At 43.5% G+C, this 23692-nt stretch overlaps 1 protein-coding gene across 2 annotated transcripts in view; it reads right to left on the bottom strand.

Moving 5' to 3' along the window:
* Positions 1-23692, bottom strand: part of GRIN2B (glutamate ionotropic receptor NMDA type subunit 2B) — a 215214-nt gene that overhangs the window by 174526 nt on the left and 16996 nt on the right. For both annotated transcript variants that reach the window (XM_040063362.2, XM_040063361.2), the window contains exon 2: positions 4493-4921. In XM_040063362.2, coding sequence (XP_039919296.1) covers positions 4493-4903 — 411 coding nt within the window. In that variant the 5' untranslated portion in view covers positions 4904-4921. The remainder of the gene's footprint in view (positions 1-4492; positions 4922-23692) is intronic.

Raw genomic sequence — 23692 nt, 5'->3', positions numbered from 1 at the left:
GTTCAAAGTCAAGCCATTGCAGCAACATCAGGCAAACTGAGTGGACCAGCAAGCTTCCACAAGCAAAGTCTTTGGACCTCAGAAACCTAACACTGGTAGTAGTGCACGTTTCTCTCCTCTCCATCTTCTCTATTTTGGATTAAACACACATCACCAGTGATCAATGCTATTTCCTTTCCAATCACAGGTCCTGGTGAGATGATGCTATTGCCCTAGTCCAGCACCAAAATAAAATGCTTTCTTACAGGGCTGAAACAGTGAGCATTTTTCTACCCTGTCCCTGAGCTACAGCCTTCTCCTGTGAGAGGAACGAATATGGGGTCTGTTGGACTCCCTTAGCCACCACTCCCAGCCCCAACAAAAGGACTACTGCACTTCACTCCATTTGGAGTCACTGCTGGCATGCTTATCAGACTCAGGGGACTGAACTGCTATGACAGAACTCTCACTCAGCAAAGTGGCGCCTCCAGAACTCGAGTGAGGCACATCACGTGTCTCTGCTCACTGTTTTCCTGGAACTAAACCCAGATCTCTGTGCACACAGATCACCTGGTCACATTCTTCTTATGCCAGATTAGTCAGAAATTAAATGTAACACTCTGTAACAGGTAAGCAGGTGGAATTAGAGACACAAGCACCAAGGATTAAAAACAGCAAAAAACATGTAAATTGCTGTATACTTATTTTTCAGAGGAAAAAGGCAAAACACAGGTAAAACAAACTATATAAACATTAATTTTAAAAAAATCAAATAAAATATTAAAGAATGTGAGTTTGAACAAAAGCAGGAAAAACAGATGTTAACGCTTTCAGCAACATACCTCCACCTGCTATGTCACATCTAGGGCAGGATTCATGACATTTAACTTGGAGCATCATGGGCACGTTGAGGTACAGCCTTCTTCAGTAATCAGTGGGGAGACACACGACTGTCCCATGAGCATTTCACTGCACCCTGAATTGGGTGGGGTGAATTGTCCTCAGGTGGTGCCTCCATTACCACTGATACCTAAACCTCCAGCTGGGTGAGTAGCAAACTTCTAGATTAATATTAACTGATATAAAACCAGCTTATAATGCACATTATACAATATTTCTGTCTTTACATACAGGACAAAAAAAAATTCAGGCTTGAAATCCTATTTTTTTTTTCTTTTTGACTGCCCTTTTGTGTCTCAATTTACCAGCTCCATGGTACATTACAAAGCCCTTTTTACACATGACCCACATTTCCTAAAAGAACACTTACTAAACTCTCACTGAAGGTGAAATAGAATTTCACATACTACTCTAGGAAAGGTGGTTTGATTGGGGAGTTTTTTACCTTAAACTCCTGCGAAGAGGGGCTTATCTGTCTCACCAAGGCGTTAGTGGGTTCTAGCATTCCTTAGGTTTGCATTGGCAGTACTGATCGCAAATACGCAGGGAGCATAACGAAGCTCTAAGTGCAGATCTGAACCTGTGAAATGCTGAGCAAGTGCAATCACAGCTGACTGCTGTGGGCGTTGAGGGGATGCTGAAAGAAGCACTCCATGCTTGCAGGATCAAACCTATGCCACACAACTCATCTGCAAAGAACATGACTAAGAGTCACTAAAAGCAAAGCCTCTGTTAAGCCCCTCTATGGAAAATAAATTGCTTAAGGACTTACCAGGCTAACTTCAGTATTTTTAGTAGAATTTCAGTGTATTTACTCTGTAACATATTTTAATTCAATTAATCAAATAAATATTATCCATTAAAGATTACACACCTGTGGATCAGAAGTTGTAAAGGTCAGCCTTTTCAAATTTATTTTCAAAGAAACCTTGGCCCTTCTTAAAACTGCAGATCTTTGTACATAACTGTTGGAGTCCAGGGCATTCCTTTGGTTGCCCTGGAAGGTCAGAGACCTGGATAGAGGGGTCTGGGACCTGGACAGGGGGGTCTGGGACTCTGGCACAGAGCCCAGGAAGACACTGGCTTTGATCCCAGTCCATGGGAGAGGCTTCCTACATTGCAAGATGAATTACAGGCCACAAGAGTGTGAAAGATAGTAGTTTAGCTTATCACAGGGTGAAAAACAGTGGTTTTGGGTTTTTAGTATGGAAGTAGATGGGCGCAAGATGGAGGATTTGGGGCGTTGTCTCTTGCTTCTTCTTTCTTCTTCCCCCACTCCATTTTCTGTAGTGACGATGGCACAAAACAGTTTAAGGAGATTGGGTCAAAGTAGAGATGACCTGTTTAGTATAAGTGATAGGTATTGGCAAATAATGATAGATAAAGAGTATGTAACAATTAGTATAAAATATAGTGACATCCCAGTGCAGGAGGAGTTGTCAGATGCCCGAGCAGCTGCACAGTTCTTAGTTGGGCACTGAGTAAATTGTAAGATAAGAAACAATAAACAAAGCGCACAACCTTGAAAATCAGAACCTGAGGACTCCGTCTCTTTCTTGTGTCTGGCTCAGGGCTTTGCAGAAGGCAAAAAGACCCTAAAACCACCTGAATCTCGGGACAAAAAACCGAGACATAACCTGCAAACCTCCTGTCTGCAAAAGTACCAAAAAAAAAAAAAGGTTGGTAAAACAGAAGTCTCCATTTCTCCATTCATATGTCTTCCGCCTTTGAGCTCCCTGTGGGCTGCTTGCCTGCCAGAATGCTCTTTAGAAGCAAGCCAGTGGGGTACACAGGGTACTGGCAGGAGATGCTTCCTTCTGAAGAAGAGACTAGGGATAGGTAGAAAGAAAATCTTTTCAAAATTCAATAGGCCAAATTTTTCATTGAATTACAGCAGAGTAAATCTGATTCAATCCTGCCAAAGACAATGGGTTTGTGCTGGATTTACACCACAGCAATATGAAATCAGAATTTGGCCTGCCATGTTCAAAGTCACAAGGACTTTTCCCAGTGTTTAGGAGGCCTTCTGTCAGTAATTCTTACACTTGTTAAAAGATATGAAATGTCATCCCAAGTGTGAAACGCAGTGCTTGAGCTCTGCTTCCAACCCTTTTTTGGCCAGACATAGATAACTATGCAACACAGCAGGCAGGAGAGCATCAAGATGCAGCACTGCTGCCTGCCTGGCCCTGCAAGGCAGAAAAGCTTCACTGTGGGTAGAATGGGGCAGTTTGACTTCCGCACATGTGCAACTATTCAAGGAGTGAGAGAAAAAAAGGCCTGTGATTATTCAGTGACAATTTCAGTTTAAAGGCCAATATGAGAAAATAACACTGCATATTAACTGTTATTTGGCAACTGAACAGTTGGTCAAAGAGTGAGAAAATGATTTGTTAGCACCTTCAATAGCCTGCACTGGATTATTTACTTGCAAGGTAAATAAAACAGAATGTGCCTGGATTTCTCATCTCACTAGATCTCTTTCTGAGGAAGAGCTGCCATAGTGGCCAGGTCAATTCTCACCCTTCATTAAATTAGGCCTCATTCTGCCGAGTTAAATGTCTCAGACTCACTTAAGAGACATCTGTACAAGAAAAGAGCTGTCAGCTTATGTCCCTATTTACTTCTTTGGGATGCACGAAGAATAGTCAAGAGGTCTTCTCAATAAAAGCCTTGGCCTTGACTGTCTGGTTTCAAGCCTGCAGGGAAAGGGACAGACTGCTTCTCTCACATGTTCCCACTGGCCACCAGTAGCCCTGAGGCCACTGTTAGCCGCACTATCTGGCCAAATGCACATTCAGGTGTGAATTGCTGCATGTCCTGTTCCTGAAAGGTGAAAGACTTGAATCAGATCCTCCTGCACCCCATGGAGGCTCTACTAAGAGTTGTTAGCTGGCCAAAGATGCTACTCCCTCTCTGCATCTTGCCCTGTTCAAAAGTAGTAGCAGGATGGCTTGTTTGTGTAGTAATCATTTAGAAGACTGGCTAAGGCCAGGGAAAACAATGAAATATCTGCAACATGAAGGAATAAAGTAGTGCAGTGGAAAAAAGAAAGATGTAGTTGGACTGGTTCAGACTGGTTAGTCACTTTAGCTAACACCTATTTAACTTCAGGACCTAATGAACACTTTATAGAGAGGATAGCTTTATTAAAGATTCAATTACATTCCAATTAAGATGTAAGAGCTCTATTAAGCATCCCTGAAAATACCACAATGTCCTCCAGCTACATGCAGGAAAAAACCAGGCTATGATCCCTGGCTCTTCTAAGGTAAAACATATGCAAAAATAAAACCTTGAAAAAAATTACAATTTCAGGGGCTCTTTACCCTTCTTAAGGAAGAAGAAAAGGGCTGATTGTTTTGTGGGTCTCTTCTACCTGTTTCTTCCCTCCTCAGTTTTTCTCTGTTGCAGGTAATTCCACATGATTAATAGGCTCTTCTCAGTAGTGCTACACACAGTTAGCTCTTTCGATCTGTCTTTGAATCTGAAGTTGTCTAATCCCCCAAGCCTTCAGCCTCATGAGATACCACCTGATGATTACAGAATAGGATATTTTGCTTTAAGTTTGGATCCACAGGTCTGCAATAAAACGAAGCTCATTTAAATTTACCTTATCTGCCATGATCATAGAGGAGCCTCCATGGATTCCCAGGATGGGAGTGAGGGTCTGGGCAGAGATGAAGTCCAGTATCTGGGCAATGGCTTCCTGGTCTGTATCATCAGCAAATACCACCCCTTGAATCTTCCGGTCAGACATGAGGTCACAGATGCGGGTGATGATGCTCTTGGGATCTGTCTCATTCATGGCCACCAGTTCCACCCGGGGCACCACTGAGAGGTGGTGGAAGTCATCTTTCTCGTGGGCATCTTTGATGGCCACTTCGTCTGAGGTCCCCACCAGGATAACTGCAATGCCAATGCTCGGGTGGCTTTTCTGGGCATGGGCCCCGCTCCCTGTTGTTGCGAGGACTGCCAGCACCAGCCAAAACCTTGGAGAGTAGCACTCCACCCTGGGCCTCATCTTCGGCTCTTACACTCCCTAAGCAAAGAAGAAAAAAGGGAGAAAGTAAAACAAAAAAAGTGATTAATTGACAAGTCTATCGCGCGCTCAACCTTCAAGGTAGATCCACTGATCTCGCTCAGCCACTAACTCTCCTCCCAGCAATCCTTCTAGTCTGATGTCTGGCTCTTTGGCTACATTCGGGGTACTGTTAAAGTTGGGGGGTCAGGCCAGTCCAGCCCCTGCTTCAGAGTCTGGCATCACTTAAGAGAACAGCTGTCAGCAGAAGATGCGATCATGGCATCTCTCAGGTCCCGTGTCACTCTGAGACCCAAGTCAAAAGTGATAGAGAATTGTCCTTTGACAGCTGATCAGCCGTCTTTGTGAAATTAATCGCTTATGTCAAGCACGTCTGAGTGCTCACCCTCAACACAAAGGAGTGACTGGGGCTTGTGATCAGTTTGGACTTGTGCTGGAGGTAGAGGCAGGGAGACTGAGAAGACCAGGCAGATAAGGACTCTCGTTTCCTTTCTCAGCACAGACCCTCCAGAAGAAAGTGAGGACAAATGGGCAAGGTCATTGGTTGTATATGTATGTGTGTATCCATTGCACACACCACCAGGACACACACAGCTCCAGTGTGTACTACAGTTGGGCATATGCTTTCTACCAATACAGGATTATATATATATATATATATATATATATATATATATATATATATATATTTTTTTTTTTTTTTTTTGAGACAGGAATTCAAAATTTCCCAGTGGTCATGGCCAAAACTGGATCAGGATCCTCCAAGCCCATATGACAGCTGTGTTTGTACAGAAGTAAAAATGTCAACAGGGCTTACAACGGTTCACTCTCAGCTACTACAGCCAGGCATGTTGCATCAATCTTCTCCCTCAGCATGTATATTATTTTGTAATCACAAGAGTAGAAATGAAAAAACCTGATGAGATCATCTCTCTAGCCCCTGCCTGAGTGGGACAGTTCCCTGTAGGACTGTTCCTCACTCTTTCTTTATTCAGTCAGGCTTTAATAATAGTTCACATTTCCACAACACTTTTCATCCTCAAGGCGCTCTACAAACACTAATGAACTAATTCTTATAGCACCCATGCAGTGTAAATTATCAGAGACAACAGAGCAGTGACCCCCCATCTGTCTACAACATCTGTGGGAGGTAGCACTGCTTGGTGTGCCCACCTAGGGCCACACTGAAGTTCCAAGGAGATTTCAGGCTTTTCAAACTAAAAAAGACTTTCCCTCAGCAGAGCAGGTCCTGCTCAGCTACTCATTCCCATAATTCTGTTCTTCAGCAACCAGGCACACTTGAAATAAATATAGCAGCCCTGCACTTCTTTGTGCTACACCTCTGGTCTTGGGTGTCCAATAACAGAACTCTCCCACACTGTTCATTGCTACACATGCCCCTATCAAATTGACAGAAAGGCACAGCAGCAGGGAAAATGCTGGCATAACTTTGTGGAAGCTGGAAGTCCAAAAACAACGGTAGCTGACACCAGCTACCCACAGGAAAAAGGCCCAAGAGGCTCCAATCTTGCCCTGCCCAGGAGAATACACAGGCTCAACACCTGCTCTCTCATTGTCATGCTAAGCAGGGAGGATGTATCCTGCATTGGGATTACCAGATAAATAAGCAGATAATAAAATAGATAATAAATATGCATTGGAGAAAGTAAATCCACTTAAGAAGCTGAAAGGGACTGCGGGTGTGAAGCACCAATCGATTCTAAACTCTCTGAAGGATTCACTTTCTGAAAGATGCTCACAAGGAGAACCAAGAGACTTAGAGAGTTTGGCAAAATGAACAGTTAACTTCATTCCAGAATGACCGTTATCCTCCAATTACAAGTCACTAAATTAGATTCTTTCACAGTGAAATGCAGTCCCCATTTCTGCAATGCTTTATTAACTTTAATGCGCTCTATATGCTCTCTGTCTCTCACCCTCTTGCTCACTCACTTAAATGCTATATTTGTTCTCTTAAAATATGTCTCCTGTGGTCCCTCTGCATCAACTCATATGGGTTATTACACTTAGCTAGGCAATGGCTAGTTGTTATGCTAGGGAGGAGAGTGTAGGTTTTTCCCAGCCCCTTTCCCACCAGGAATAATGTACAGGGCCTTCCAACCCAGGGCTCTGATAGCATTCAAGCAAGAGCTATACAGGCAGTCATGACAGCTGTCAGCCTTCATGCCCAAGCACATGCTTCTCCCAGTGGGAAAAACGACAGCCAAGAAACCCATTCCCTACTCTTCACCTGCATCAAAGCAAATAAATCTCTAGCATCGACCTCCAAGCAGGGAAAGAGAGCCTGGATCCTGAAGAGCATATAGGTGCCCATCAGTTGGGTGTCTGTGCCCCACTTGGGCAGATTTTTCCATTCAACACAAGATGGAGTTATGAGCACAGTTCCAGATCCTCAAGCTTTGGCCAAATACGGAGGGAGCAGCCAGGGCTAGGAAGAAGCTAAATCAAAGAGGAAGCTGTCCGTGGCTCAGTATCCAACCTGCCATCTATAGTTTGGATCCTCAGCCACAAGCCCTCTCTGGATCACGCAGAGCAATGCTTAGGTAGCCTGTGTTGTACTAGCCAAGACACTTCTCTCTCCATCTCTCACACACATAACACATCTGTCATGCTCACAATGTCTTTCAGGTGCTCTGTGGGCAGTCTGTGTGCCAGACAGCAATGTTCTTCTAAGGAAATAGCAGGTAATAGGTCCAGGCTGGGGTCCTTCATAGGATGGGAGCTGGAGATGTGATAAGGCAGGAGAACATCAATAAATCACACCCAACCCAGGGCTGAGTGTGGTTTTCACCTTTCAGCTCCCATAAGGCAGCTTAGGGGTGAGTACTCAAAGACTAAATCAGGGAACCTCATGGTGTTACAATCCCTTCCCTCGTTGGGGCTGACTTGTGTTCACATCAATAAACATTCTTCACTCATCTGTGCACACGCATATGCTGCCTGTTAGAGAAAGGGACAGACTTCCCAGTACCAGCCTCACCACACTTTCCTCCAATGGTCTGGCCACTGCAGACGCCTTTTGAATGTGTGCTAGTAGACACAAGGCAGGCATGAACCACCACAGACTTATCAGATTAAGGGGACCCCAGAACTATTGTGAAAATGTGTTTCTGCATACAGAGCAACAAGTTTTGTCCGTAATTTCTACAGTGTTCAAGTGCAAACATTCAAGGTATTCAATCAAGAAAGCACTGGAGGCAGCACACAAACCTCCTTCCAAGTGTGTTAATGTTTCCAGTAAAAAAGGGGGATGAAGAAATTCTCACACTAAGAAATTCATAAGCACCTGACAAGGCTACAGCTGTAAAACAGGGCATTTACCCTTTGCCATTTCAGAAATTTTAATAATTTTACAGTGCAATTTCACCAGTCAAGAGTGTTTATAAAAACATGCAACTATATTTTATTATCAAGTATTTTACATGAGCAGGATTTTCCTTTAGAGGTGGTGTGGGACAACAGAGTGTTTGAAGTATTTTCTGTAATTATGGCACTCCAAAACAATTTAGTAAATCCCAAACTCCAGACAGGTACAAAAAATCCTTTAGACATTACTGCACACTATTACATTGTCTCTGACTCCCTAGAAAATAGTATATGGTAGGACCATCAGATGAAGTGGTTTTACAGACATATCTATACTTAGGTATAAACATGCCAGTAAAATCATTACACCTCTATAATCTTATTTTACTTACCAATAAAATATATCCACCATTGTAGAGGAATGCAGCATGTACTTACTCTAGAGCAATGTTACACAATCATTTTCAAAATGGGAAGGGAAAGCTAGCGTCTCCAATTAAAAATGCAAGAAGAATGTAGGTAGTCAGACAGTAATTATTCCAATTGGAATTTAGCCAGGACCAAAGGTTAGATTGCTTAAAAATGTCATGAGAACCTCACTTGACACTGTACTTTTACATGGATCAGACCTAAGATAAGTATTAATAGAAAATTATTAGACTGCACAGGCAAAATACAGCTCAGCATTAAGAGATATTTCTGGATGATATTTCAAAATAAGGAAAGTACATAAATAGGTCACTGTGCATTCGACCAGGCTAACTGTAAACAGACTACTACTCCAGCAGCATACAGTAAAGCCAGGCCATCTTCAGGTCAGGTAAAGAAACTGAGGCAGAACAAGGGCTGGTCACAGGCTTTTGGGGGTAGTTCTGTTGTGCGCTGACACTGGTACCACCTCCTGCTGCAATTGTGCCTTCTAGGTAGCCTTGCACAATACCCTCTAGGAAGGGTGTTTGCAGGCTCCCAAAACCCAACCTCCAAGTTCAAGACAGCACGGGGAAAGGAAGTAATATAATACTGCAGTTCCAGACAAAAAGCTGTCTTGAAGGCAGCTTTCCTGACTAAGAGGAAGACAATGCTTGGGGCAGGAGGCTTAACAATGCCCCTAGACACTATCAAAGGGAACTTCACAGGGATATTGGCTCCATATGGGACAATGATAAGCCTACGAGTCTCCCCCTCCTACGCTTCATTGGAGGGCCACAAGGAAGTTCCTATCCCAGTGTTTTTTGGGCTCTGCTCATTGAGAGCTCTGATGCTCTGAGCACTGCTTAGACTTCAAGCCACAGAATCTGAATTCAACATTTTGTATCTGTACCAACTGCAATGCTAATTCCCAACCCTGCTCTCATCACTAGCCTAATTCCAGGCCTTACCACTATCACCACCCTCAGTCCCATTACTATCTAAAGACAGATGTCCTGCCAGACCCAGTGGGACACATCAGCATTACCCTTTGATGTTTGCTCACCTTTGAAGCATCTTAATTCACACTGCCTTCATTCCTCTGACAGTTTGAGCAGTATTAGACAATGAACCCAAAAGTAATCCGTATGTTTCAGGATCTAGTTGGAGGTAGGAAGAAATCCATCTCACCTGTGAAATACTTTACACTCAAAGGTGCTTTGGGGCTAGTATCCAACACACCACCAGAGAACAAGTGCACTAGAAGAAGCTGTAGGGAAGTCAGCATTGCACTAGATGACTACTGGGATGTCACACAAGGAAACACAAGTATGTCCAGATCAAAGAAGAACAGTATTTCTATATTTACCAATGACAGAAGACTGGTGACATTTTGATCTTTTTGTCTACTCCCTTCCTTATGGGGAAACTGGAGGAGCTAACAAGACATGTGAAAATAAATAAATAAATAAATAAATAAATAAAAACACCAAGGCAGGACAGACTGGAACATATCAACTGCTACTCCTAAAATCTGGTGTTTAAAGCTATAAATCACACTACAATTCACAATTTACACCTAAGTTTCTCCATCTTTCTGATTTTTGACAACCCAGTTTCAACTCAGGACATCCTCCCAATCGCATAGTTACTCAATGTAGACATGCTGCACATTGCACATCTCTGAAGAGGCATTAATCTTCTTCTAACACTGCTGTAACTATTAGCCTACCACACCTTCAGCCCAGGCTATTTGTACATTAACAACTCTTGCACTATTTCCAGTATTACTGCTTACCATGTAGGTGATATAAATGCCCATAAATCTTTTTCTGGCTCACAGCCCTGTTGTTCCAGGAATTTTGTCAACAGACACAAAAAAGAGGAGGATGGATCTGGGGCACAATAGATGTGTCTTGAAAGCACCTGCACACTTCAGAATGAATGATGCTGCAAGAAAATCTCTATACATTCAGAGCAGAAAGATGGCAGAGACTAGAGACAATGGAAAGTGCCGTACACAGTGGTAAATACAACAATCCAGCACCTGGACCAAAAGGGTTCATTATGGTGACTCTGAGCAAACAGCCCTCCAAGGGCATTTCAGTAGGACATTTTTATTTCAGATGAAAACTGATATGGTTTAGTTTGTTTTAACTAGCTTTGGACATCCCTTATCATTCTGAGCTATAAACGCTCCTACAACAGTGGCAGAAACATTCCTGCAAGGTCCTTTGGACAGATCTTCTTTCTATTCCTCACAATCACTCCCTCTCCAATATGTACCTTTGTCCATGCCTGTAACATCCTGCAGATCCATTTCTATCTAACATTAACAAAATTACCAATTTTCCCTTATTTCTCCCAGGTCAGCCTTGTTCTTTTGGGGAATGCATCACACACCCCCAGCCAAAGCCTTCAAAGCCCTTGGAGTTCCCTCATGATCTCATTGTTAGCTCTCTTTCCCCACACTGGGTGGAAAATAGCACATATGTGTACTTCTGTTCTCTATTTATTTTCTTCAGAGCTGTTCTTTCTTTATTAAACGAGGCACAAACTCCTCCCCAACTTGGGCAGTGTCAGATACATCAAAGGCTAGTTTGCCTCTCTCTATCCAACAGGTGTATGCAAGAATAAGGTGAAAAAGTGCTTACCCTTCCCTACCCCTTGCAAAGGAGAAGAGCAATTTCCTCCCTGTACTTAAGGCAGTACAAAAAAAATGCTTTGATCGTCAATTAGACCCGTATCATTCCCAACAGATGAAGGACCCTGTCTCATTATTTTAAGCTTGCCCAAGGGTAAGTTTCCAGTGTCCTTCCCACTTCCTCCCACCCACATATTTTACATATCATGGGTGATAGCTTATACAGCCACAGCCTGCAACCTTCTGTTGAGAACCAACTCCAAACGATTCACCGAAATCAAAAGTTAAAATCCTCTGCTTAATACTCTTGCCCTTCCCCCAGTCACTTTAGGATTACTGTCTACAGCACCCCCTTTAGCACACTACCTGCTCTGAAACAAGTTGAACAATAAGATTACCACTGCTAGGAGATGGCTCACATTTTGAAACATATCCCTAAACTCAGCCTAAATTTTCCCTTTGCTCAACTATCCTGTAATTTTAATACCTCCTTCATTCAGCCCAAACCATTTCTCCCTCTCAACTCACCGTTTCCACTGTGAAAATGCTTGTAGGTGGTGATCTGATCACCCCTTGAGCCTTAACCTCTGCTGCAGCAAAAGTTCAGCTTTGTTTATTGCTCCTTATAATTCGAGTCTCCATCAGGATGAGCAAGGGATAATGAAGGAAATGGCTGGGCAAGGGAGGAAAGGAGCAAGTCTGACCTGCTTACCCAGACTGGCACACACATGCAGAGCTGCAGGACTCAGTGTCACACACACAAAAGCCATTAAGAGAGACAGCAGGTCAGTCTAGCATTGCCTAGTGCCAACTTCTAAATGCCAGAGCAGAGAGGCTTGGCACAGCCACCCCTCTCTGCAAGCCTGGCTTTGGAGCCAGGCTGGAGGCACTATTCCCCTGCCAGGATCTCACCCTTCCCCCAGCATCCTGTTTAGAGAAATTTAGAGGATTGAGACAGGTCCTCTCTGCCAGAGACTGAAATATCCTCACCACCTGGAGGGTTCAGTTGCCACAGCTGTCACTCCATGCACGTGTATGCTCCACTTGAAACAACGCATTTCACAGCTTATGAGGCGTACAGCATTTCCCACTTGCAACTGTTGACTGCCACACCTCAGAACTGGATCTTGGCTCAGAGCGAGACCATCCAAATCGAGGAACATGCTGCTGCATCCCTCCACAGGATTTCAGCACGTTTGAAAGCAGCTTTGCCTCCTGAAGTGCAAGACTCAGTTTAAACAGGCAGCAAAATACTGTGCAGAGTAACATCGGGTTTGCCTCTTAAGTAGACCCAAAGCCCTTCGAAAATCCATTGGACAATCCCTTCCTTTCTTTCTTAATACTCCACTTCCAGTTTTCACTTCCAAGGAGGAATCAACAGCACATTATTAATATGATATTAAAGACCACAGTTTCCAAAAGCTAGGGATTTAAATATCTCCAATCCATTAATAACCATGAGAAACGCAGATTTAACTTCATTTGGATGGTTTGAAAAAGTACATCCTTGGCATTTCTGATTATTTGATGTATTAATTTGAGGTTTTCTAGTCTACTTTAATAAACTCTGCATTTTGTGCGTTGACAGATTGATACAATTGATTTCAAAACTTATAAAACAACAAGAATTTTAATTTCAAAGGGTGGAAGAACTTTCCCTTTTCCCAGACTCCCTCATGCAACTCACTCAGTACCTACATCATTTCCTTGAAGGGCAAATACAGAGCAGGTAAACAGAGTCTGCACTAGCTCATGAAGGCAGCTGCCAAATTCCACAGCAGTGCCAAGATCCCCACTGATTACTCAAAGTCTCACATCAAGAGACAGTGTTAAATTATTTGGATGCCAGATGTAAACAGTGTAAAAGCCAATTCAGATTTTTTTTTTTTTTTTAAACATACCATTATCAGGAAAGAAAATATTTCCTTTTTTTAGGCCAAAATTGAGTGATTCCCTCTTCTACAAGTCTGAGAATTCTAGAAAGGGCATCTGAGTCAGAGGGAGACAGCCTCAAACTACACTTGCACTTTGGACACAGTCATCCTCTGTTGCCTATCTTCTCATATGCAATGTGTGACGCGGGACACAGTTTTAAAACATAAAGCTGTCCATCCCTTAAGAAAGATCTTCATGGGTGCACATTTCAGTTTTGGAACCCATGCAGCAGGGACAAGGTAGGAGAAAATATGCAGGACCCCTGCTTATGATGGCCCTGCTACAGCAAATCTGAAACAGCCCTAAAGCAGAGAGCCAGGGCTCACCAGGCCTTATCAGACTCTTATGGAGGTGTTACTGAGAGCAGAAATGGCAGAGAAGGTGACTTGATGCCTGAAGCACCAAGATGTGATGATGACAAAAGACCTGCTAAGTGGAGGTGATGGGGTGGAGGGAGATATGCCTCCTGTGAGCTGGTCCGGGACAAAGCTGTAGTGCTACAGATGTGGATGGGCCACATTCCACAACCCACCAGCATCCCTTTGGAGCCTCATGGCCTCTTGGTCTCCACTGCTATGTGGCATTTTGGAAAGTAAGGTTTAGTCACCAAGGAGCCCTGTGACAGTGCCAGCCTTGTTTGCAAAATAAGACAGGGAATTAATCTGGAAGTGAAAGGGACAGAGATTGTGGGTTTGGCATGTGGAAAGAGGCATGACACAGCCACTGAAGCGAAAAAGAGTCAAAGGTATATTCTGGTTAGGACACTAGAAACAATAGAGGAGTACCCAGAACACTATGGTTTGAATCTCCTTCCTTGTAACTGCCTGTCTGTTGATTCCTCCCTTCTCCTCACTCTGATTCTTAATGCAGGACTTTTATGTTCCTGTTATCATTACTTATTGAAAAATAATACTAAGTCTATCCAGGAGAAATAAAGGAAGACAAATGTGTGACACCTAAAAGGGTGCCATTCAAGATATTTGGAGCTGTACACTCCCTATCCAGAAGCATCCCAAAAAACACTTATCTCTTTAGAAAAGCTTGGAAACTTGATCCTTACAATAAACACTGAAGCCAGGATAACTGGAGAATTGATAAACTGCAAATCAGAAAAATTTTTGGTAGTCTCATTTTTCTTCTCCTTTCCCTCTTTCTTCTTCCAGTCCCACTCTCTTCCCTTTCCCTAACTTTCTGAGTTCCATGGCCAGTAAGGGACCAGCCATCGAGCAGCTGGATACAATATGCTTTCACAGGACATTAGTGCTGTGCACCAGACCATGCTGTGCCTGCAATTGTATGACAGGTCCAGGCCAATTCGTCTTACTGAGAACTTCAATCAACAGCGTCCAGAAAGCTCTCCCACTTGGAGGGACCCAGCCCAGCAGCCACTGACCTCTCCCTCTGCTCAGCACTCAATCATATTTACAGAGCTGCAATGACAGAAAGATACACAGGCAAAGCCATGTACAGACCACAGCTTGTGGGAATACAGCTTGGAAGCAGGACTCAAAGTACCGTTGAACTCATTACAGAAGCAGATGTGCTAGAGGGCTACAAGCCCTGGCAAATCGAGGCAAGACCCTGAAGGGGGAAGAGATCAAGGTGTGTGTATGTATGCAAGTACAGGCCTGTGCAAGTCTGTACTAGCCCATAGTTAAGCAATGTTACTAAGAAACATAGATACTGTTGTTATGCTCGAAAGGTATATAAACCAGCAGTGTGTTCAATAAAATTGGCTTCATGATGTGAACCATGAAGACCCCTTCTCTTCAATTGCCCGACAACAGCTCATCACTGGCTGTTGATGCTTCAGGGAAGGGATGGGAAGACCAAATCCAGTGTGAACAGACCAGACTTGGCTCAGCTGAATGTGATTTTCATGCATTTTTTCTCTGTTCTTTGTTTTCTCCAGCCTCTCAAATTCATTGATGCTGGCTACTTCAGGCACTTTTCCCAGCAGCTCATTCAACTGTTCATTTGTCCTCATGCCAGTGAATGCATGCAAGGAGTTACCAGCCCATGTCAACTTCTAGCCCAGCTCCACCACTGACCTCATTATGGTGCATTTAGCTCCCTTGGACCACATTTCCTTTACACAAAAGTCACTACGGCTTACATCTGCGGCAGGAAAAAGCAGCATTAGTAGCAAGAGTAGAAGACATGACCAGAGTGTGGTAATTGTCACAATAGGGAATACCAGTAAATAAAAATCAATACTATGGATGTAGCCCCGGGTCACTTATGCTTTAAGATCAGTTTAGCTTTAAAATAGCATGAGGGTTTAGTGTAAAAAAAAAAAAAAAAAAAAAAAAAAAAAAAAAAAAAAAAAAAAAACAAAAAACCACCCACAGTACTTCAATATTCCCCATCATTTTCCTTCAAGCTACAATGTATGTCCTACTCTACCACCCTTCTCAGCTTTCTCCATCCATCATTGCTCTCCAATCCATTTTTTGTTCTTCAGGGCTCCATTTCTCACTTTAAGCACTGTCATATTTTTGGTCCATCCTTGTTACCTCTTAGCTCACTTGCATTCATACCTTTCATTATCTGGGTTTAAATCTAAAAAGCATGGAGGGAACAAACCACAAGTGAAATCTTGTTCTAATCCTTCATATCACCATCTAAAACCAATAAGCATTTTCTGAAAGTGTAAATGTCACTTTTCTTTCTCATCCTTTGCCTTATTCTCCTCATCAGAAAGGTGAAGATGCATCTTCTCTGTTTCATAAAGTTAGAATGTTTAATTATTTCTGTTATTTAAAGTATTTTTGACTCTCAAGCAATAGAAGCTACAGGAGCTGAGATTATTATTACTGCTTTTCATTGCACTTACCCAAAGGCAGCAACGACTTCTTGTGAGATCAGACCCAACATTACTCACAGGATCCCAAGAGAATGTATTAAAACCTGTATGTCCAAGATCTCAAGGACAATAAATCCTAGCTTATCTAGGAGCAGAGAGAAAGAAAATCCTGTAATACCACAAATACTTGGCAACTGCCAAGCTAATTCCTGATACTCAATACAGACTATGCCACATTGACTCAAATTGCAAAACATTACTTATCTGTAATTTTTGATTAAACATCTAGCAACTGCAGGCTTGCTAAGCTTATGCTCATAAAAATATCTAAACACATGACATATTTCACCTAGTTCCAAGCAGCTTCCTTGCTGGCAGGGAAGAGCAGGAGCAATACGCAGCTTTGGTGAGGGAGGCAGAGCTGCAATGGGCAGCCAGCCTTCAGCACCTGGAGTGGAGCTGCAGCTCTTCTCAGCACCAGGGCCCATCCTCCAGGCAACTTCAAGCCAGACTTGGAAAACTCCTATTTCATCATGAGATTTTATCAGACCCTTGAAGGTCTGACACAGATCCAGGAGGTCTGGTTCCAGCAGCCCTTGGACACTGAAAATGTAGAGCCCAGCTCCATTTCAATTCACTTGCAGAAACTCAAAAAGGAGATCTCCTAGGCATGGGTCTCCAAAATGGAGAGCCTGGATTTAAGGTGATCTGGAGGAAGGTGGGCAGACCGGAGCCACCAGGCTTTACAGTATGGACAAAAAAATCTTGGGAGCTCTGGTTCATTCCAAAATAAAATCCAGGAGTCTGGAGACCCCAAGAGTCCTGTCTGGGACTTCAATATCAGAGGTGCCAGAAATCTGGGATTCATAGAGAAGTCCTCACATGTAACTTTGAGGCTCCATGCCCTTAGACCAGACCATGGGTTACAGCAGTCCACTGCTATAAGCCATGTAAGCCAGGGGAAGAAATACAGCTGTGACAAGTTCACCAAAGTTGGTGACTCTCCCAGGTACCTCTGAACTTGCAGTATCCCAATATTTGCAGGGAAAGGGAAGAGATTTTGACATTAAGTTTGGAGTAAAAAAGTTTCTACCTCTAAAGGTACTCCCCCTGCCTGGAAAAGCTTCTTGCACCCTGGAGGCTTGTGATTCTGGCAGACTTCACAAACTGCACTGCACTGTGCCCCTCCCACCTGGGGAGAACACAAAGGGTTTTGAGGGGCTCTGAAAGCCACAATGTAGTTGTTGTCATTGAAAACTTTACAGACAGAAACTGTTCTGCTTTGGGGGATTTTTCTGTTGAGCAGGGACAAATGATGACAGCTAGAGTAGTCCTGAAGTCAAGAGAAGAGATGTCCACCCTGACTCAATTTCTTCTTTCGGTTCCCACCATTTCCAAGGTTACACTGCCGTAGAGTAATGTTGAAAGACTAGTGCATTCCCACTGCAGAATGAATTATAAGGTAAAATAAGGGGGTGTGTATTTTTTATATACACACACAGAGTATATATTTGTTTATATATAAACATAAAGGGTTTGCTATTATTGTTTATTTTTAAATAAATTTAGAGGGTATATATGCACTCCATCGCATCCTGAACCAGGAGACATTTCTTTGAAAGTGGAATATAGGTGAGAGAAGCAGCTCTTTACCCCTTTCCTGTCAGACTTGAAATGGCACCAGTTCCCAAATACACTAAATCTATGTATTCCTGAAAATGAGAAAACTCAAAAACTGTCCTGGGACAGAAAAAGAAAAGGTGGAGACAACATTCAAGTTGCATCCCTTTTACATCTAGAATGGCTCTTGAAGGAAATCAGCTTCTAAGCTAGAAAACCAAATACTACTGCTATACCAGGGGCCAGCACCCAGCACAAAGCAGCTGTTCTCCCTCCCAAGAATTGTTTCTGGGCTGGAGGAAGAGGCACCATTCAGACAGTGGGTCGAGGTCTGGTGAATATAGTGTCAGGGCTGTCTTAACAATGCCCATCTTGAACAGCTGCAATAGCACTGAGGTGCCAATCCTGCCTTCTGAAGGCCTTTATATGACGCTGAGGTTATAGTTGCAAATAACCATCATATTAAAGCAGTCAGCAACGGTCTTTATGTAGGTCTCACCCTTGTTTGTATACAGCAGTACCAATATTGACATCCTGAATGGCCAAAGATTATACGCTGCAAATATTATCCATCCCCAAAATTATGTAGATAAAACTAACCCAGTTGTTTATATGAACAACCTGTCCAAGTACCTTGAGCATACCACTCATCCCCCCCTAACTCCCTGGGGCTATGCTAACTTTGGGGTTCTCATGTTTCTTCTACTCAACATAGCTTTGATTCTTCTCCAGGCCAGGTCCAGGCCACAGAGAAGTGAACTTCATCTCCATGGGGTCCCCCAGTTTCAAATAAAAGTAGATTTTAAATATGAGCTCTCAGACACTATCCTTGCTTCCTGCAAAACCTCTCTGGCACAATCCTGTTCAGGATGACACTGTGGCAGGACCTCAGAGGCAGGAGGCATTTCTGTGTGCAGCTGTGTCAATTGTTGTATTTATGAAGATGGAAAAATACATTAAAATTCTCAGAGGCCTTTGCACTATTCATTTCCACTACCACCGTGCCAGAGGGATGTAAAGTCCCTTTGATCTGGCATGGCAGCATCTTAAACCTACTTTGCACAATTGTTAGTACCTTTGTGAGGCACTGCTTACCACAGGAGGGAGTTCATAATCGACATGCAGAGAGAAGCCTCTTGCCACACTCCTAGTGATATTTCTCTCAGGGGAGAAGGAGAAAAGCTGGAACAAACAAGACACTTACACATTACTAACTGACTACACTGTTGGTGTTGCTCTGGGATCCCCTTCCCCTTGCTTATACTTTATCTTCAGAGCCTGAAAAGCTTCAGGGACTTTCCACCTCCCTGACCATATTCCTAGCACAGCCCTATCACCATTTCATCCAGAGTTCTGGGGTACTTCAAACAAGACAAAAAACAATACCCATTTATCATTCCTTCTTTCCTAATTAAAGAGATAAGAGAACTCAACAGACCACAGCTGAGCTCCCAGCCCTGGAGCTGAGGTGAGTTGGTGGGCAAGTTGTGCAGCCTTTCCAGGTGATTTATCCACCCAGGCTGGCCTGGCATGCAGCTGAAGAACCATCCTCTCCAGATCCATCTACCTTACACCTTCCCCTCACTGCTAAAATTTTTATTTATATATAAAATGGTATGGATGGAAAGGATGGATGGAAAGGACGGAAAAATACCACCAGAAACCCAAAATATCAGATACCCAGACACTAGGGAAAGGAAAAGCATTCAGGCAGTGCATCAACTCCCTAAGGGTTTGAATTACTGCCAAGATTATGTCTGTAGGGAAAAAAGTGACTAGATGCAGGGAATGGACTACAGGAGCCCAGAGCAATGGGGAGGGGAGGGAGGGAAAAAAAAAAAAAAAAGGTGAATGAGAGAGAGAAATAAATCAAGAAATTAAGCAGTCTGGTTTGTTCATCACTAGCTATTCTGCTTTACAAAATTTACATTTTCCACTCCCTATCTCTACTGAAGTTTCCCAAGTGTCCCAGCACCTGCTTCAAACCATCTGGCTTGCCATACCCCAGCCCAGCAGATTCTCAGCCAAAAACACTTCACTGCCCACTGGATCAGAGAAGAATAAAATTTATCTCCTCTAGGTACTGTGATCTATGGGTTCCCTCATTTCTTCCCTCTACCTAGAAGGTCCCCAGTCCCCTCATAAAGAAAAGTAATCTCATACACATTCCAGCTTTCAAAGCAAGAGATCTTCCCAAGCATCCCTTTGGTAACATTGGTCCTCTCTCCCTGATTCTTCAAGCCTGGTGTGAAGAGGGGATATGTCCCATGCCAAAAGAAATGTGAAAAGAATAGGTTGATGCTTCACCTTTGGACTTGTCATAGCAGGGAGAGAAACATGGTTGAAAAACCTGGCCCTGGCACTAACCATCATCTCCTGCACTGGTAGTACATGACAGCTGGAGCAGCAGGGGCTGAATACCAGATGTGAGATGACAGCAATGTGGAGCAGCAGTCACACAGGGCAAACATGGAGGCAGTAAGAACCACAGGCTACCCCTGGGATTACAACAACATGTTCAGCAGACAATACATTTAGAGCAAGAACGGTGGAAAAGATGCACATACCAAAGAGTCAAGGGAGCAGGGTAATGAAGAGTCAAACCATCTGACCACAGCTTACAATGAACAGCATCAAAGCAGGACAAGCAGTGTGCGAAATAAGGGCAAGGTCTAGAGAAGGTTCTGCAGCATAAAACATGCAGGACACCAGCCTGCCTATAGAGCTCACTTGCCCAGAAGACTTTACCCTCCACAACCCAGCATCAGCCCAGAATGACCACTAGTGGCAGTTCTAATCCTTGTTTCACAGAGCTCCTCTAAAGTGCCATCTCCTTAGACATAATGCCTGAAAATCCAGATGACCACCAGACATCTGTACTTTGTACATGTGAAATCTTTGTGCCTCTGAAACCTGTACCTGCTGTCCAACACCTGAAGGAAGCAAAGGAAGGTCCTTGTCTTTTCCCTACTGTTTGCTGCGTTCCAGGAGACAACCCTCTGCCATTACACAAAATACCATCTGATGCTGAAACCTCACCTAGAGATATCCTTTCTTCTTTATAACCTTCACCAGATTTTTCGTTTTGATGGGTCTCATCCCAGCACCAGGGTGTCAGCCAGATGTCACACAGAAGTCTACTGCAAGCAGACAACTGGTAGGACAAGGGGATCCCACAGGGATGAACGTGACCACGATTTCAGTTGGATGACTGAGCCCATGTACCCTTTTCCTACAAAAGTTTCAGCCAGAAAGCAACTAAAAGGAAAAGGACTGGCCCATAGTCACAGCCTCAGAGCAACTGGCAGATGTGCTAAGAGTAAAGCAGATAGGTCTTGCAGATAGAGCTGCATCATAGAGAGAGGGCTGACAGAGATGTTTTGCCTTTTCTTGTCCTCTGGTGCTTTCCACTCCCCAAAAAGCCCATCAGCCTGTGCCTGTCCTCTAGCAATACATGCTTTTCCAAGGAGGTGGCCATGAACACCTAGGTGCAGGCAGTCCCTCCACTCCATCACAGGCTGGCATCCATGCCAGGTGCAATGCACACACTCATATACCCATGAACAGTGATCAGAGAAAGTGAAGAAAAGAAAAGAGAAAGGAAACAGCAGAGCAGAGAAAGGGAGGACAAGAAGAAAAGTAAGCAGTGAGAGGGACGGTGAAAAGAAGAGGTAATAATAGGAAAGTGGAGAGGGAGTTACTTTGCCAGCAGTAGTTAAAAATCTCCCAATGTTTACAGCAAATGATGCATGAAATACACTGTCAGAAATGTGATGCCCAGAACCTATTGCTGCTAAATATTCAATCTGATTGGCAGGGAGCCATTAAAACCTCAGTGTCTAGATCTCAAATTTCTACAGAGCAACAGGTAAAGTAAATGCATCAACATATAGTGATTCACCATGTGTGCCAGCAGCCTTTCCAACCTGCAGCAATGAGCAGGGAAAAATGTTGTCAATGGATATTAGCAACATTAGAAACAGGCTGTTTATGGACTTTGGCTCCCACTGCAGCCTAGAGGAAAGGGGAAGGTGGATATGCCAATTGTCTTCTTCAGAAATTAGAACACACATGCTGCTGCAAAGATCTCACACAATGCAGTTCACATCCTTCAAGCACTAAAAAGTCATGCAGAAGCATAGTACATCAAATGCTGCAGTTCTACTGGCTCACACTTCCCTGCATGTAATCCCTGAAGCCAATCTGTGTGCGGACCAAAGGCTGCCTCCAGCAATCAGCTTCCACTCTCCGTCGAGCATGAAACAGGTCAGAATGTCCTGCACACCTGTGTCCCAATGCCAGCACCAAGAATGCAGCAGGGCAGCTGGGGTACAGGCAGATACACAGCCTTGTGGGATAGGAAACCTGATTAGCCCTACTGCACCATGGTGAGGGGACACAGAGTAGCCACCTGCTAAGAGGGGCTTGCACATGCATATATTTACATACCCAGTGCAGTCTTCCACTTTGCTGACTCTACCCATAAAACTTTCAGAGCCACTGTTGTCCATATCGGCTCTAGTGTCCCTGAGCCAGCAGCTCTGCTATGTTCCCAAACTGGCTTTTCGGAGCTTTGCAAAGGGAGAGGGTTGTGTTTAGACAAAGCCTTTTCAGTTAAAAAGTACAACTGCACTCTGATTTAGAGTCAAACCTGGCCACTCAGAGGTAGTCTGGGGAAAGAAACAGACTTTCTTTTCAATCATTTTGTATTGTTCAAATCCACTCATTTCTAGAATGAAAGCATCTAGAGGGTTTTTTATTTAGATATAATGTAACATTTTATATTTTCCAAAACCAAAGGTAAAATATTCTGCTCTGCTATAATGAGTTTCAGACCAAGTTCCTCACCTCCATTCAATACTCCAGCAACAAGAATACAGCTCTTCTAAGAATTCTACAGGTCCAGGACATGTGGTTGACTCAGTGCACTGGCACTGACAACTTACTACTGCATAAGTCAAATAGCTACCTTCCAAAAAAAAAAAAAAAAAAAAAAAAAAGTATAAATAGATATAAATAAATACATGAGAAGTGGAAAGCCATGACAGAAATCTAGGGAGAAATCAATATTCTCCATACTTGTTTAATAGGACACGGGATTTTACTGTATCCAAAACTCTACATCACATAAAACATCTCCAAATCTAACACTGGCTGCAGAGCATTGGAAGTCTAGGATGAGGGTTTCGCAGATAAGACAGCACTGTGACCTTCTCTAGGCACAGATGCTGCAGATTTTCCAACAGATTTACTAGCATAAATCTCCCATCGTATTCCCCTTTCTGTATTTCTGGCTGCTTTGCTGTCCCTATTGCAGCTGTTCAAGGAGCTGACTTAATCAGAATATGCATTGCAAAGTGCTTTTCTGCTCTGTGTGGTGCTTTTGCTTGCTTTCAGTAAGTGCCAAACCTTTGAAGAATGCCCAGCCTAGACCTCTGAAAACTAAGACCAAATAAAGAGTAAGTATGATTCTGTGGCATCATCAGCTGAAAAGTGATACCTCACAAGCACACAAGAAAGTGTGAGCTTTGAGTACAGCTGTACAGCATTCATCATCCCAGCTCACAGCAGTACAAGTAGGCTGAGTGACTTGCTCATGGGCTCTAACAAATCCTGCTACTGCTTAAGACTTGTGCAAGCCCAATTTGCCAGGCTTGTGAGAAGGTACTCTGGGCAGCTGGCAAGGCAGAAGGAGACCTATGCCTGCATTTCAGCTGCTCCAGATGACAGCCTGACTCGCTATCCTCAACCAGCAATGAATGTGGGCTTGCCAGACCACTGAACTGCTGCAGGAAAAAGCTGCTGGGGCAAGGAAGCAAAATCACTTTACTGGCAGCGCTTGTTAACTAAATAAAAGACAATTAATGGAAAAGTCAGACAGGAGGACTGATGACCTGCCTCCTATCTTTGCCACAAGTTGAGTCTTCCCTGTAGCGCAGGACAGCACAGCCCCACACTTGCACACAGTGCTTCAGCCTTTGCTGTAAAAAGTGCCCTTAAAATTTTGCAGCAAGAACCCATTTCTGTGATG

The sequence above is a fragment of the Hirundo rustica genome, chromosome 4, assembly GCF_015227805.2.
Source record: "Hirundo rustica isolate bHirRus1 chromosome 4, bHirRus1.pri.v3, whole genome shotgun sequence".
NCBI classification, from domain to species: Eukaryota; Metazoa; Chordata; class Aves; order Passeriformes; family Hirundinidae; genus Hirundo; species Hirundo rustica.
Note: the sequence above shows the minus strand (reverse complement) of the source record. Positions and strands in the feature narration are given on the sequence as shown.